The 13,479-nt window shown below is 46.0% G+C and overlaps 1 protein-coding gene across 2 annotated transcripts in view; it reads left to right on the forward strand.

Moving 5' to 3' along the window:
- LOC135252294 (TSC22 domain family protein 2-like) overlaps positions 1 to 12,951 on the forward strand; it is a 39,616-nt gene extending 26,665 nt beyond the window's left edge. For both annotated transcript variants that reach the window (XM_064330213.1, XM_064330214.1), the window contains 2 exons: positions 9,120 to 9,171; positions 10,371 to 12,951. In XM_064330213.1, coding sequence (XP_064186283.1) covers positions 9,120 to 9,171; positions 10,371 to 10,712 — 394 coding nt within the window. In that variant the 3' untranslated portion in view covers positions 10,713 to 12,951. The remainder of the gene's footprint in view (positions 1 to 9,119; positions 9,172 to 10,370) is intronic.
- The last annotated feature ends 528 nt before the right edge of the window (positions 12,952 to 13,479 follow it).

Raw genomic sequence — 13,479 nt, forward strand, 5'->3', positions numbered from 1 at the left:
ATGTTTACATGCTTAATTATGGGTGCTGTTTGAAATGGCTGGGTTGCTTTTTTTATGGTTCCTGTTTTTTTTAATGTGCATTTCTACAGGGCAGTGAGTAATGCTACTAATCAGCGTTTTAGTAGAATTAAGTTCTACTAAAAACACGCCGGCGTGGTGTTTTTTGGCGTCGCCTGTCCCGGTGGCTCGGGATTTGCATGAACGAGTTCGTGTTTGGTCCTGAGCGTGTGGTACGTGCGGCGGCGCGCGGCTGGTTTTGAGTGACAGGCCTGCGCTGCAGCCGTTGGGCGGCTGCCGGTGTGCGTGCGACTCATCCCGCCGTCCCGCCGTCCCTCCTCCGTGCCCGAGCGCGGAAGCGCGGGCGCATCAAAGGCTTCCCGTTTTTTGGGTGCGTGCCGGGTCACGTCTCCGTGGTGACGCACGGTTTTATTTGTTTTGTTTTGTTTTTTTTTAACGACCGTTTTTTGGCTCGTGGCGGTTTGATTGGGTCACGTCCCAGTTCCACGTTCCAGTTGCGTCCAGGTGACGCTGCTCTCAGTTGGGGCTCTTATTTTATTGTAAATAAATTTTTGTCGTGATCGATTTAATCCGCAGACCCTCTCCGTCCCACCTGGCCGCCTGGTCATGGAATATGTGGCATCTTGCCTTTCTAAAAAAAAGGGCTCCAGGTTTAGGGGTTCAGTTCCCCCAGTCAGCTTGTACTGGGTGCTTTAGAATATGGCGTTTAATATTTGAATATTTGTCACACTGAATGGTTTCGGGTCTATAGACGTAACCCCCCTGGCTGGAGGCCCCTGGGGGGGGTTGTGACTCAATGAATCGCTCTGCGGTGCCATGGGAAAGCTGATGGTGGGGGGGGCTGGCGGTGTGCCTGGGTACGCGGGTTTGAATCCACCTGCCCTGGCAGGACGTGGCTTTGCCGCAGGGGTTTTGGAAAGGTGGCGCGCGGCGTCCCCTCCCCAACCTCAAAAGGAAGGGCGTGGGCACGGAACACGGCGTCTCGCCACGGCGTCCCGGCCCCTGGCGGTACGGTGCGTTCGTTCTTTTTGCCTCCGGGGGAGGGGTTAAAATTTGAATGGGGACCTGCGTTCGCTACCTATCAACCTGCGAAGCCCCCCCCCCCCCCCCCCCCCCATAAAGATAAGAGGAATGAGCACCTGTCAGAAAAAGCGTGATGGAAGTTTCCGGAAAGGAAAAACAACAAACGCTTCGGTTCCCCGCGCTCTGTGCTGCTCAGTTAGCCAGCGAGCCGCGCCGCGCCTGCGTCATTCCTCACGGGAAGGCATAATAAACAAATTGTTTTGTTGTTGTTGTTTCCGGAAAGAAATTTCGGTTACGCTTAATCTGGCTGGTGTCTTCGCGGAAATCGCTCGTGCTGACGTCCACTGCGGCGCGCAGGGCACCAATCACAATAGACCTGAGCGGGCGTTGATTTATTATTGGACAACAGAGACCTTCAGGCCTGTACAGGCGGGAGGTGTTCAGGTGGTACGGGCTAGCGCACGCTCGTTCAGTCGCTGCTGTCAGGAGGCGAGGGGGAACTGTATGATGTCATCGTTACCAAGAGTCACTGGGTTTGTCCACTAGAGGGCGCTGGAAATTTCACCCTTGTGTATGAAGACAACTGACATTGAACGGTTTTGAAATCGCTTCGCAATATGAATGTGAGTGAGAGTGAGAGTGTGAGTGTGTGTTTCGTGGGTGTGTGTCTGCATGCGTGTGCATACCTCCATGTCATGCATTTTATCTGTGTGTGTGTGTGTGCGTGCGTGCGTGTGTACACGTCATGCTTTATGCATTTGCGCATCGTGCGTGTGTATGTGCACAAGCATTTTACTCATTCAGGCTCTGCTTGTGTGGGGGTGGCGTGGGGGGGGGTGGGGCTGTCCCTTTGTGATTTATATTTGACATAATTACAAGCTCTGTACCTTTGGTCGGATGTGTGACGTAGCTCACTTTTTTGGGACGGGTGGCGTCGGATTAACCCCCCCCAAAACCAGCTGACCCTGTGGCCCACCAGGACCAGGGCTGGGGAACCCCAGTGGACCCTGCGGCTCTCCGGGACCATGGTTTTGGGAGACCACTGCCTTATGTAATCGGTGTTCGGAATTATAGATCCAGTCCACATTCCGCCCGACAGAAGGTTCTCTTGCCCTCACACACGACCTCAGCGGGAGACGTGGGCATTTACGAGCACTGCCTAAACAGACTGGCTGTGTTTAGAGTTGAGGGTGGGGGGTGGGGGGGGGGCGTGGGGGGAAATGTTACTCTCCATTTAACGCGTGCTAGGTGTTACGGGTACATGGACTTCTGTACTCACTCCCCTCTCCAGTTACGTTCCGTGCGGAATTTCTGTGCGGGTAATAAACGATGCTTTTCGCGCGAGCTCCTTTTTAAAACGGTCAGCAAGACTGTCGGATGATTTGTGTTAATTTTATCTATGCTATTATTTTTTATTTTTTCGTACAAACTGCCTTCGTGTTCCACTTCGATGCTGTCCGTTGGTGGAAACGGGAGCGAAAAAGCGGCAGATTTGCGGTGATGTTTTGCAGTAAGAAACGACCGTTGCCACGGTATTGTTCTTGGCCACGCCCCTTAATTTGTTCTCAGCGGTGCGTCAGCCCGGAATGTTGGGATTTGGACGGTGGGGACGCGGACCTTTCGTATTAAGGATACTGAGTAGGGGAATAGGGTATCTGATGGGTCTTCGTAATCTGTAGTCCTTGGGGATGGGGATGGGGAGGGGGGGTGGATGGATGTGTGTAGGGGGGGATGGGGGGGATGGGGGGGGGGTCAGGTTACAAGTTATCTGCCCATGCTTTCTGTGCTGAAGGAACAGGTCTTTCAAGATCATTGGTGGGCAAGGAGGGTCGTATGTCTTCCTGGATTTCATGCCAACTTTTGCTCTTAATTATTTATTTCGCCCTAGCATTTACGCCGTTTGGAATTTTATCTGTATTTCTTGATAAGCGCATGAATAACTGCCGAAGACTGTTCTTGTATCCCAGTATGAAAAGTTTTACTGTGGTCCGATCTACAAAGTGAACCAGTGTTGATGTTAATGCTAATTAGCTCCTTTATCACTGGTTTTTGATGGAAACAAAATGCTACATGCACACTGGTCCTCCAGGACCGTAGTTGCCCACCTCTGTTCAAGATGGCTCACAGGGTCGAGAAATGACTCGCCTACCAAAAGATGCCGGCAGGGGTCTACGTCTTCTCCGAGCTTTCTTTTCCTCCCGCTGTATTCTTTTTAGCTCGCTTTTGATTCTTTTTGACTGCGTTCCCGTGTGCGCTGCGTCAAAGGAGCGTTGTACTGATATTTTCTCATTAAGAAATATAATATTGTTATATTAGAAACGTACTATAATAAATGTATGCATGCTTTTCACTTGAGCAAGGTTTTCTCTTCACACTACAAAGTGCCTTCCTTGACATTTGTTTTACTCTTTGAAGAGTAGGTTTTTTTGGAAAGGTTTTTTTTTTCTTTCCAAAATTCTAAGTCGGTGTTCTTGATTGTTTCATCAGCATTAGGATATTCAGTTAAGAACACTTTGATCACATTTGTGATCCTAAGTGGTTAAAGATGTCAAATTGTTAGAAATGAAAAGCCTTGGAAAAGTGCATCATCACCTTCAGGAACTACTGATAGCTCTTCAGACTGAATTTATAAAGCGCGTGACGTACTTTTTTTTTGACGGCACAAATACGTACCATTATCCTGTATTGTCTTTGTGACGCAAAACACAACATGCGGTCCTCGTTTACTATCCCCTCAGTTGTTCATAAGAATAAAGATCCCAGCAAGTGGCCATCTCGGATTTAAAGTGACTTGTCAAAAAAAATCGGTTGGTGGCGGCTGCGTTTTTTGTGACTTGGAAGGGAATTTAAATTAGGGAAGTGTGTTGAGGGGGTGGTCACTGTACCCCTCGTGTACGTGCTCATTTGGAACTCGTTTGATTTGGTGGGGGATCAACATTTTAAGGTGAGTGGGTCCACATTCTTACCCCCTGCGCGCGCGCGCGTGGGTGTTTATGTTTATGTTCTGATGCGAGGGTCAGTGTGCTGACACGCGTGGCTTGGTGTGTTTTTGTCCCGCTGTCCTTGTCGAGGGTAACGCAGCGAGAAGCCGTTATATAAAAGCACCACGTGCAGAAGAAGAAATGCACACATTTTTTTTATGTTGGCTTTTTCGGGGGGTTGGGGTTGCGGATAATGATTGGTCATCCCATCTGGTCTCTCAGTCCTTCGAAAAGTTTCCCCGTTTTAACAAGATTTACGGGCAGATGCACGCATTCCATTGCGGGTCGGCGGTCGTGTGTGTGCGTAAAATTGTCACCTGAACGTCCGAGAGAGGAATGCATCTTAAACGGAACGTCTTTGTCGGCGCGCGTGGTGGCCAGGATTAAGTTTAAGGCGTGGAGTGCCGTTGACTCTCAGCCCCCAAATTTAATTAGCTCTACCATTCAGGCTTCAACGGTGCGTAGGTGTCGACAGTTCCACGAATTTACACCGTGGAAAGAGGAAAAAGCTTTCGACCTACTTATCCTGTGTGGACTGTCTATGTCTGTGAAGAATATAGGCAGCCACACAAATCAGAACGAAATTTCACCATCCAAGAAAAGGAGTCAAATATTTTTCTGGACTGGAACACAATAGAAGCTTTTCAACTGCTGTTTTCTTATAGAGAAACTGTCGGATCTGAGCAACGTTTGCGACATTACTCCCAGCCCAGCAGCCCCCCCCCCCCCCGCCCTTGTATTTAATTGTATTAATGTCTAGGTTACTACTATTTCATTAACTTTATTTTAAACCTTCTATGTGTGTGGCATTATGACCCAAGTGCATTTTTTTCTGTGAAGCACTTTCAGACACGCGTAATAAAGTTGTCAAAAGTTGTTACAAAAGCTTGTTGTTCATAACCAAAGCATTTTCATTCCCCTGAGGTTTTTGTGCCGGACATGTGTATGCGTTTGTCACACTGTCGAGCCAGGAACTTCGGCCATAGCCTATGTGTTTAAGATCCTTCTGCGCCCCCAAAATGGGCAATGGTATGGTACCAGTTTGATGCACCGTGCCGTTGTTGTCCGTTTAACTCCCTTTACGCGTAGAACACTGCACGGGAGTTGATCTCGAGCTGTAGGCTTTCCCGCGAGCCGAGAGGATGGATTTGTAGCCTGTGTCCTTGGCTCCTGAAACCCCGCGTGATCCCAAATAGTTACAACCGGACTGAATTCTACCCTGATAAAAAAATATAGCAGGCTAGTTTAGCATAGTTAATTGCTTGGGAATTGGTGGCATCTAAGTGCAAGTCACAACAGTGGTATTGTAACGAGAGCTATAAATTAATTTCCTGTCGACCGAGATTAAACCGAAAGCCGACGAACGTAAAGGAACGGCAAATTGCTCATTCTGAACAGGCGCAAACATCGACGACACGTCACATATGCTTATCAGACGCGCGGAGTCGTCATTGTCTATACTAGTTTGATATCTTGGAAATTTCCAAACCCGATTACATAAAAACCATACAGTCATGCTTTGAGTATCCCAAACGAGGGCGTGCGTGGCGCCTTAACTCCTCCCCCCGCCTATTTTGTTAGTACACGTGACGGGCTTTAAAACAGCATCTCGAGTTTCAGTTTGCTAAAGCTCCCAGCTTCTGTGTTCCTCTGCGAAGCTCGGTCTCTTCTTCTCCGCGCTTTGGAAACTACAACTTTGTGGGCAGAATGAGGTGCAAAATGAGTTACAGACTTCCCTGTTCGCCGGGCAGCTCACCTGGCAGCTCACCCACGTATTCAGGGACTCTGGTATCGTACAGAGGACGATGCAGGTAAATCTCAACCATACGTATAGTCTTTTTTTTTTATTTTTTTAACATAGACGATGTTCCAAAAAAGTAACCGAAAAAAAGAACAGATAATTTATACATCGCCTATGGTGTTTGAAAAGGATGAACGTGTTTTTATGCGTTGTGTTACGATCGGGGTTTGTATTTATTTATGATGAAGATATGACGCCTTTTTGTCAATGAAGAATCAAGAGTAGGGTACCGCAGCCAGGACACAACTTCGCACGGTTATTCCATCACGTGGAGACCAACTTGCTTTCTCTCCTCTCCGGGTTTTCGGTGTGTTTTTTTAATCACTTAACATGTTTTGAGTTTTCGCTGAATACCGTGCCGACCAGCACTTAAGATATTTTGAGGCGTTCGCGGTCCCCGATGCCAGTGCCAGGGCACACACACCAGTGCACGTACACTGGTGTATGTGCCCATGCACACTGATTTCACGTAGCCTGTACAATTGGAGGAAAAAATTGGCACCATTTAATGCAAATAGTTGCGCGGTAACTTTGTAGTTACACATTGTATACATTGAAGTAAACTGGATGTATTTGCTGAAGAGGACCGGAGATGTCATAATCTGTAGTTCATTACATTGTTTTTGGATTAGCTTTGAATGTTGTCCATATTGGAAAGCAGTTACTGTAATGCACTTCTAATCGCTTTGAATGTGGGCCATACTGGAAAGCAATTAAAACGACTGGTTACGTTAGATGTCTCCGTATCCAATTTAAGTTCTTTATTACAACACCATGCCAGCTCATGTATATGGACGCACGTATTCGCCTATCTCCTCTGGGTTTTCCTTCTTCTCCTCTTTACATTTTTGTTCCATTCATTAGTTTGATAGAATCACACTGGCTTGTGGATGTAGTAAGCGGCTGTGTACCTAGAAAGACGCGAAGCCGGATACTTCGCCACTGAGAGATGAGTCAGTCTTTTTTCCCCCCCAGCGCCGCCTAACGGCTTTCTGAAGGGAAGTCTCTTTGTTCAGTTGGAGCTCACATCGATACTGTGGTGCAGGGGAAACTGAATGAAAGCAACGGGGTCTGAAAAGTAAACGATTTTTTTTTACATTTTAAAAAACCAAAACAGCCCGACTTCGGTTCTCATTTAGAAGAGACAGAGGACTAACCGGAGTGAGTAAACTTGTCTGATTATCTCATTCAGATTATGCGGTAGAGAAACGGGTTCTAAAAACGTCTATGCGGAATGCTAGCCTATTTTATCTCAGGTCTTAAAGACAACGGAACGTTCGGACAGCACTGTGCTATGAGTACAAGGCGGCATGTTTTCAAGATAATATGATTTAGCCGATCATAAAATTGTATACCTATTGAGAAATTTGCGTGCGAAAATAAAATCTTGTTTTTGGTTCCGTTCCGTACATTTTATAAGCTTGAAGGTATTTTATGCGTACTGACAACATAATCTTTTTCTGGGTGTGTGGACGGTCGCAACGGAAAAAAACACTTGTATTTGTCTGACGTCCACCCGTATGGTATACGCGTTCTTGTTTGCGGGATGCTTCGGTGAAATCGGCTTCAGTGTTTATATTAGACTTATCGTTGACGACATGGTTGGCGACACGCCTAGGCGTCTGGAATTATATCAGGGCGATGTGTGCGTCGTGTTTCTTCCCTATACAAATAAAGAATACAAAACAAACAAAAACACAATAAAATACGTTTTTCCGACGTTGCCACACTGCCTGGGTGTGTTCGGCGGCGGAAAACGATCCGGCGGAGGGGGACGGTGCATTGATCACATGCGGGGGACCCTGCTCTGCACGGCCGCAGACTTTTGTAACCGGTGCTTATGGGAGTTCTATGAAATGCGGTGCGCGGTGCCTTATCAACAATGGAGTTCGGAACGGACAGAGCTGCGTTTCGCCTGTTCTCTCAGCGCAACAGCTCGTGCACTTGCCGCCACTGCCGGTTTACAAAAAAACAAACAAACAAAAAAAAAAACATAAGAACTACGTGTTTATCCATTCAAAAAACTTTGAAGTAAAAATGCAAACGTTAAATTGGTATTTTAATTTTAGAGAGGGATGATTTAAAGTCATTTCTATTATTACCCTTCAGATATTTATTTCTTTACCTCAAAATTGACCATAACCTGCTGTTGCATATTCAAGTTAGCTCGAGTGATACGCAACTGTGAACATGGAGCTGTTATAATCTATTTTGACCATATAGATTCCAGCACTGGGCGTCGCATACATCGTAAGACGCTGTAGATAAGAACATCTGGTCAAGGAACGTTATGTAACCCAACATGTCAAGGTACTAGTAAGGATTCATGCGTTTGTTTATTTTTTTTTTTTGCAGCTCCCCTGGTGCTGGAGTTGACCCAGATTAGCATTGGAATTTGGGGCCTCTAGTTCATTTCCCCGATAGCTTACTCCCAGTATGTAAGAGCCACAGTTTTCAGGATCAGGTTAAAAGTGGCTGCAAACGTGGATTTTTAGTGTAGTAATTGTCCTGTCTCGCGGCCTGTGAGAACAAGGGGTTTGTGGGTAGAGCTCTACACAGGGAAATAAACGGCTGCACAACGAAAGTTTTGTATAATCGTTTTTAAACGATTAAAGACACGCATGTTTGGGGTTGTGAGGAAACTGCGTGCGGTTGGGCTGGTTGGGGGGGGGGGGTCAGGAGGAAGACGGGATTTTTTGGGAAGGTGGTAGGAAAAGAGGAGTCCAGCCCGGGCCAGTGTAGATGAGAGGTACACCAGGGTGCGCCACTTCAGGAACCTTCCATAAGGCTGGCTGTGAGAATCGGAATCAGGCTCGCCGTCGTGCACCCGAGGGTGTTTAACATCAGGAAAGCTGAGGCAGTCCTGCTCCCTCCGGGAAGCAGTGCTAATGAGGATGATGATGGTGGTGGCAGCGGTGAAAGACCATTTGTCCCCCCCTATTCTCAATTTTGCCCAGAGCAAATCTGATACCACGTTATGGCATGCTGAGATGCGGTGACTAACCAAAAGGTGGAGGCAGCTGGTGTGTTTACTGGCGGGGGGGTTGTGGGGGGTGACGGGGGGTAGGAATTTGTTTGGAGTGGTGGTGTTGTGCTGAAGTCGGATCCCTGTGCCTTCTTGCAATTCTTTTTAACCCTTTGAGGTGTTCTAGAACTCCGCTGGTTTCAGTCGCCAGCGGTGATTGTGTGACATCAGCAGCGTTAGAATGTGCAGTTTAGAACATTCCGATTGCGTGTTGGTGCTCTTGCAGCTTTAAAGGGTTAACTCTTCTCTGTTTGTGTTTCTCCCTCTGCAGTGCATCTGGAGCGAGTGTTGTAGCCATCGATAACAAAATTGAACAGGCAATGGTAAGTGACCCTCCTCCAGCCACTCTCTGCGACCGTCTCTGTGAGTGTTTTTTGGTCGGTTTTTGAAAGCCCCCCGCCCCCCGGCCCTTGTCCACCGTTGGTGAGACGACCCGGCTGGCAGATTCACCGGCTGTTTTATGCAAACATCGGGAAAAAAAAAAAATGACCCCACCTTTACAGACTTATCCCCCAATGTTTCTCCACTCTCAAAACAGATGTGCCTCCATGTCTTGTAAAGGACATCACATCTTGTGTTACTTTCAACACTCTGTGTTTAAAAAGTCTCCCTTTGTAACACACACACACACACACAATTGTATATATTTGTAACACAAAGGTAGTAACTTTGACGCAAAATGTGTTGAAAGTAACACAAAAGTAGTGGCGCAAAAGGTGTGTTGGACATTAATACATTCTTTTTGAGAGTTTATTAAAACAAAAAAAAAAAAAAAAATAGATAAATAAAACCCTCACCTCCCTTCCGGGCACCGTGATGACAGCTCTTATGCGGCTGTAACTTTGCCCGTCTCTCGCTCTCCCGAAATGCACTTTTCGCGAGTCGATTTCGGCTGAAAGCGTCTGTTAACGACCGCGTGTCAAAATGTCCGCCAGAATATCGGGCTCCCCCGACCCCTCTGCATGAAGCCGCTCGAGGGCCTGGCCCTGGGCGCAATATCAGACGGAAAAACCCATTCATAGGCCGTTTGTCAGTCGTATTATAACGCACATAAAAATGTGTTTTGAGTGTGTTTATGGATTTGGTATTTTTCTTTCCATCAGTAAGAAATGTATTTTTTCAGTCTGTTGTCCCGTAGAGATTATGGTGCACAGACTCGCACACGTGTTTGAAAAATACTTTGAGCTCGTTTTTGAACACATTCCAGCCGATAATTGGTGGGAAATAGACCATTTTTTTTTCCTCATTAAAATTGTAAGAGATCTGTCAGAATTTCACAGTTAAAGTGTGAAAGCAAAAAAACTGTCAAAGCCTGTGAACTGAATTGGCGCGTAATTATGCAGGGGATTGTATCGGTGCATTATGAAGGGGTAAATAATTTCAAAATAAGAGTTTGGATCAGAGTCTGGCATAGATTGTACAGTACACAGTGCATGTCTGTTTTTTGGATGTGTGAAGTGTGGGTTACCTAGATTACAGCTAACCTCTGTGCCCGGTTTGTGCCTTTCCCCCCCCCCCCCAGGATCTGGTGAAGAGCCACCTGATGTATGCGGTGCGGGAGGAGGTGGAGGTGCTGAAGGAGCAGATCAAAGAGCTGTACGAGAGGAACTCTGTGCTGGAGCGGGAGAACGCCGTTCTCAAATCCCTGGCCAATAGTGAACAGCTGTCCCAGCTCTCCACCCAGCTGGCCAATCCCGGCAGCACGTCCCCCCAGCAGCAGCAGCAGCCGCAGCAGCCGCCGGCCGCTGGCTCCGCCCCCCGCCCCAGGAGGGCGGCCAGCCCCTCCCCCTGTCCCTCCCCCACCAGCCCAATGTCTCGTCGGCGTGAGCAACGCTCTCTGCTCTGTAAGAGATGGACAAGATAAAAATACCACACACACACGCGCACGCGCGCAAAAAAAATAAATAAAAAAAGCTTAAAGACCTGCTTATGATACCAGTTTTAAAAGATAATAAATAATAAGTAATGGTAAATTACCGAAAAAAGAAAAAACTAAATCAAATCAAGTCAATGTTGTTCGCCGTGGCCTGCAAGAAACATGGAGGGCCATGCTCTAGTGTGTGTGTGTGTGTGCGGTTTGGGGCCTTCCCAGTGTTAGACAATCATCGGAGAGCTTTTTCTTTTGGCATGGTATCTAATGGGGTGGGGGGGGGGCGGGGCTTGGCAGAGCCAGTCACCTTGAGGGGCGGGGCCAGCTGCATCCGGTGGTGCCGACAGACCGGAGTTCCTGCTCATGGATGGGAGGCCCAGCCAGCCAATCGCAATCCGATCTCACCCCCCCTCGACGATACGTCTGGCGGCAGACGGGGGCGGAAGGTGTGGAGAGAAATTGGAACCTCCGTAAAAAGGAGGGGTAGTGCGAACTATTGAATGGATGAGGGTGTGGTGCAGGGGATTGTGGGTAAGGTGGGTGGAGGGAATGGAATTGACACGTCTTCAAAGAACCATACCATCCTTTCGACATGAATCAAATCCACACACACGTCATGTTAAAAAAAAAGTTTTACTGTTTTCATTTTATTTATTACAGGGCTGCTATTTTCCATAATGTAAATGAACAATGCCACAGAATATACGCTCTATTGAAATAAAAAAATAAATAAAACTTTCTTTGGGTTTTCGGAAAGTTTCAAATGTACAATAATTGGACATTGGTTGGGCGATGATTCGCGTAAACTAGTTAAATATGTATGGCAATAATAAAGTAAGTCCTGGCATAGGTCTAACACTAATGGCCATTTAACTTTGGGATTGTTTATTTACAGTAGTTAAGATCCAGTTTGAATGTACATTTTGTATAGAGTGTAAAGTATTAAGAGCATAGCAAGTTTGTACAGGTGAACACCAGTTCTTGTGATATGAAATCGAAAATGAATCTTTGGTGGGATATTTTGATGAAGAAATACTATTCCTTTCTGTTTCTAGTTTCTTTATCTTAGAGTGAAAAAGTAATTGCCATACTCCCCTCTATCATTTTAAAATATAAAACAAATATTTGTGCATATTTTTCAGGGGTGGGGAAAGAAAAAAAAAAAAGCTGTGAATTTGTTCAACCTACTTTGTAACCAAAGAAGCAAAGCTGTGTAATTCAATTTTTTATTTTGTAATGCACACTATATATATATTTTTAGTTTTCTTTTTCTTACTTTCTCCTTCACCACAAAGAATCCTTTTTTTTGTTGTTGTTGTTGTCGTTTTGTTTGTTTCTCTTTCGCATGTTCTGCATGATCGATAATCTTCGAACCACTTTCTTACCTCATGGTTTTTTTTGTCCAGCACTCTTCTTGTAAATCAAGTATAGTCTGTGAACAATGTCGGTAGAAATTACGGATCCGAGCGCTGGAGTCGGGGGGGCAGGGGGGGGCGGGCGGGCGGGTTTGGGGGGGGGGGGACCCTAGTGTTACGCACACTGGGCAATGAAGTGAGCCATCTTTTGTTCATTGTAAATGGTGTTTTGAATTTCATATGCAGAAAAAAAAAGTTTTGTTACATTGCAAAAAAATTTTAATGTATTTAATAAATGCGACGTTCAGATTCAAAGTGTAGTGTACACTGAGTATTTAAATGAAAGAAAAAAGAGGAAAAAAACGACAAACCGAAAACACAATTGTACATTTCATTAAAAAAAAAAAAAATTAAAAAAAATACAATTTTGAAACCCGGTGATTTTCTGTACGGGGGAAAAAGTATGGTATGTTCTCTCTGTTCGGTGTCCAGTCGCATGGCTATTGGTTTCGGTCTCCGCGACGATGGTCTCGTTGTACAATCACGAATCCGTTCGACAAGCCCGCGAGAGGGCAAATGTGACTTTTTTTTTTTTTTTTTTTTTTTTTTTGCGACTGGTCATGGGGGTTTCTGTTTTCAACTCTGAAGGAAGTGTAGTGTACGAGCAAAGTGTACACTGTACTGTACATGGTGGTCTGGATCACTGAGCCGATGGTGGGGAACTGAGCATACCCATTGTAATGTGCTGTTCTGCCAATTTTAATTCTCCATCAAAAAATAAATGACTGTTTTATTAAGAGGTTTATCATCAAAGCTTTTGGAGTGAAGTGTGAACTGGGAATACTTTTTTTAAAATAAACGATTGAGAAACTGAAAAACTTACTCATACTATTTTGATTGAAACGATTCCTGCATCCTTGATTTTGCTGACTTGTGAATGGCGTTTGGGGGGGGGGTGCACTCACACACAGTATTGCGCATTAACGCGAACTCTTGACATTCCTGAGATGGAACAGCTTAACACGCTTAATCTGAAACTTTGTTTGACAGAAGAACATCTCTTTCTGAGACTGTAGGACTACGATGGGTGTGATAAATTTAAGGGTGGGGGGGGGGGGGGTGTGGGGATTGTTTGGGGGAGCCGTGGTGAACACTAAAAACCCTGGCAGGAATTTTGAGGTGACAGAAAAATGTGTTTTGTGGCGTGTAAGTATCGTCATCGTTTTGTAATTGCTGGGGTCTTTGCCAGGTTCAAAGCCCTCACGACCAGAAGTCTCTCAAAGCTGTATTTGAGCCCTTGACCTTTGACCTGCCACCCGTATGTCCGTTTGCTTCGGAACAAGGGGAGGGAAGAGGGTTTAAGAATAAAATCTCAATTTGAAAAAATCTCAGTATTCACCATGCTT

Source organism: Anguilla rostrata, chromosome 4 (genome assembly GCF_018555375.3).
Source record: "Anguilla rostrata isolate EN2019 chromosome 4, ASM1855537v3, whole genome shotgun sequence".
NCBI lineage: Eukaryota > Metazoa > Chordata > Actinopteri > Anguilliformes > Anguillidae > Anguilla > Anguilla rostrata.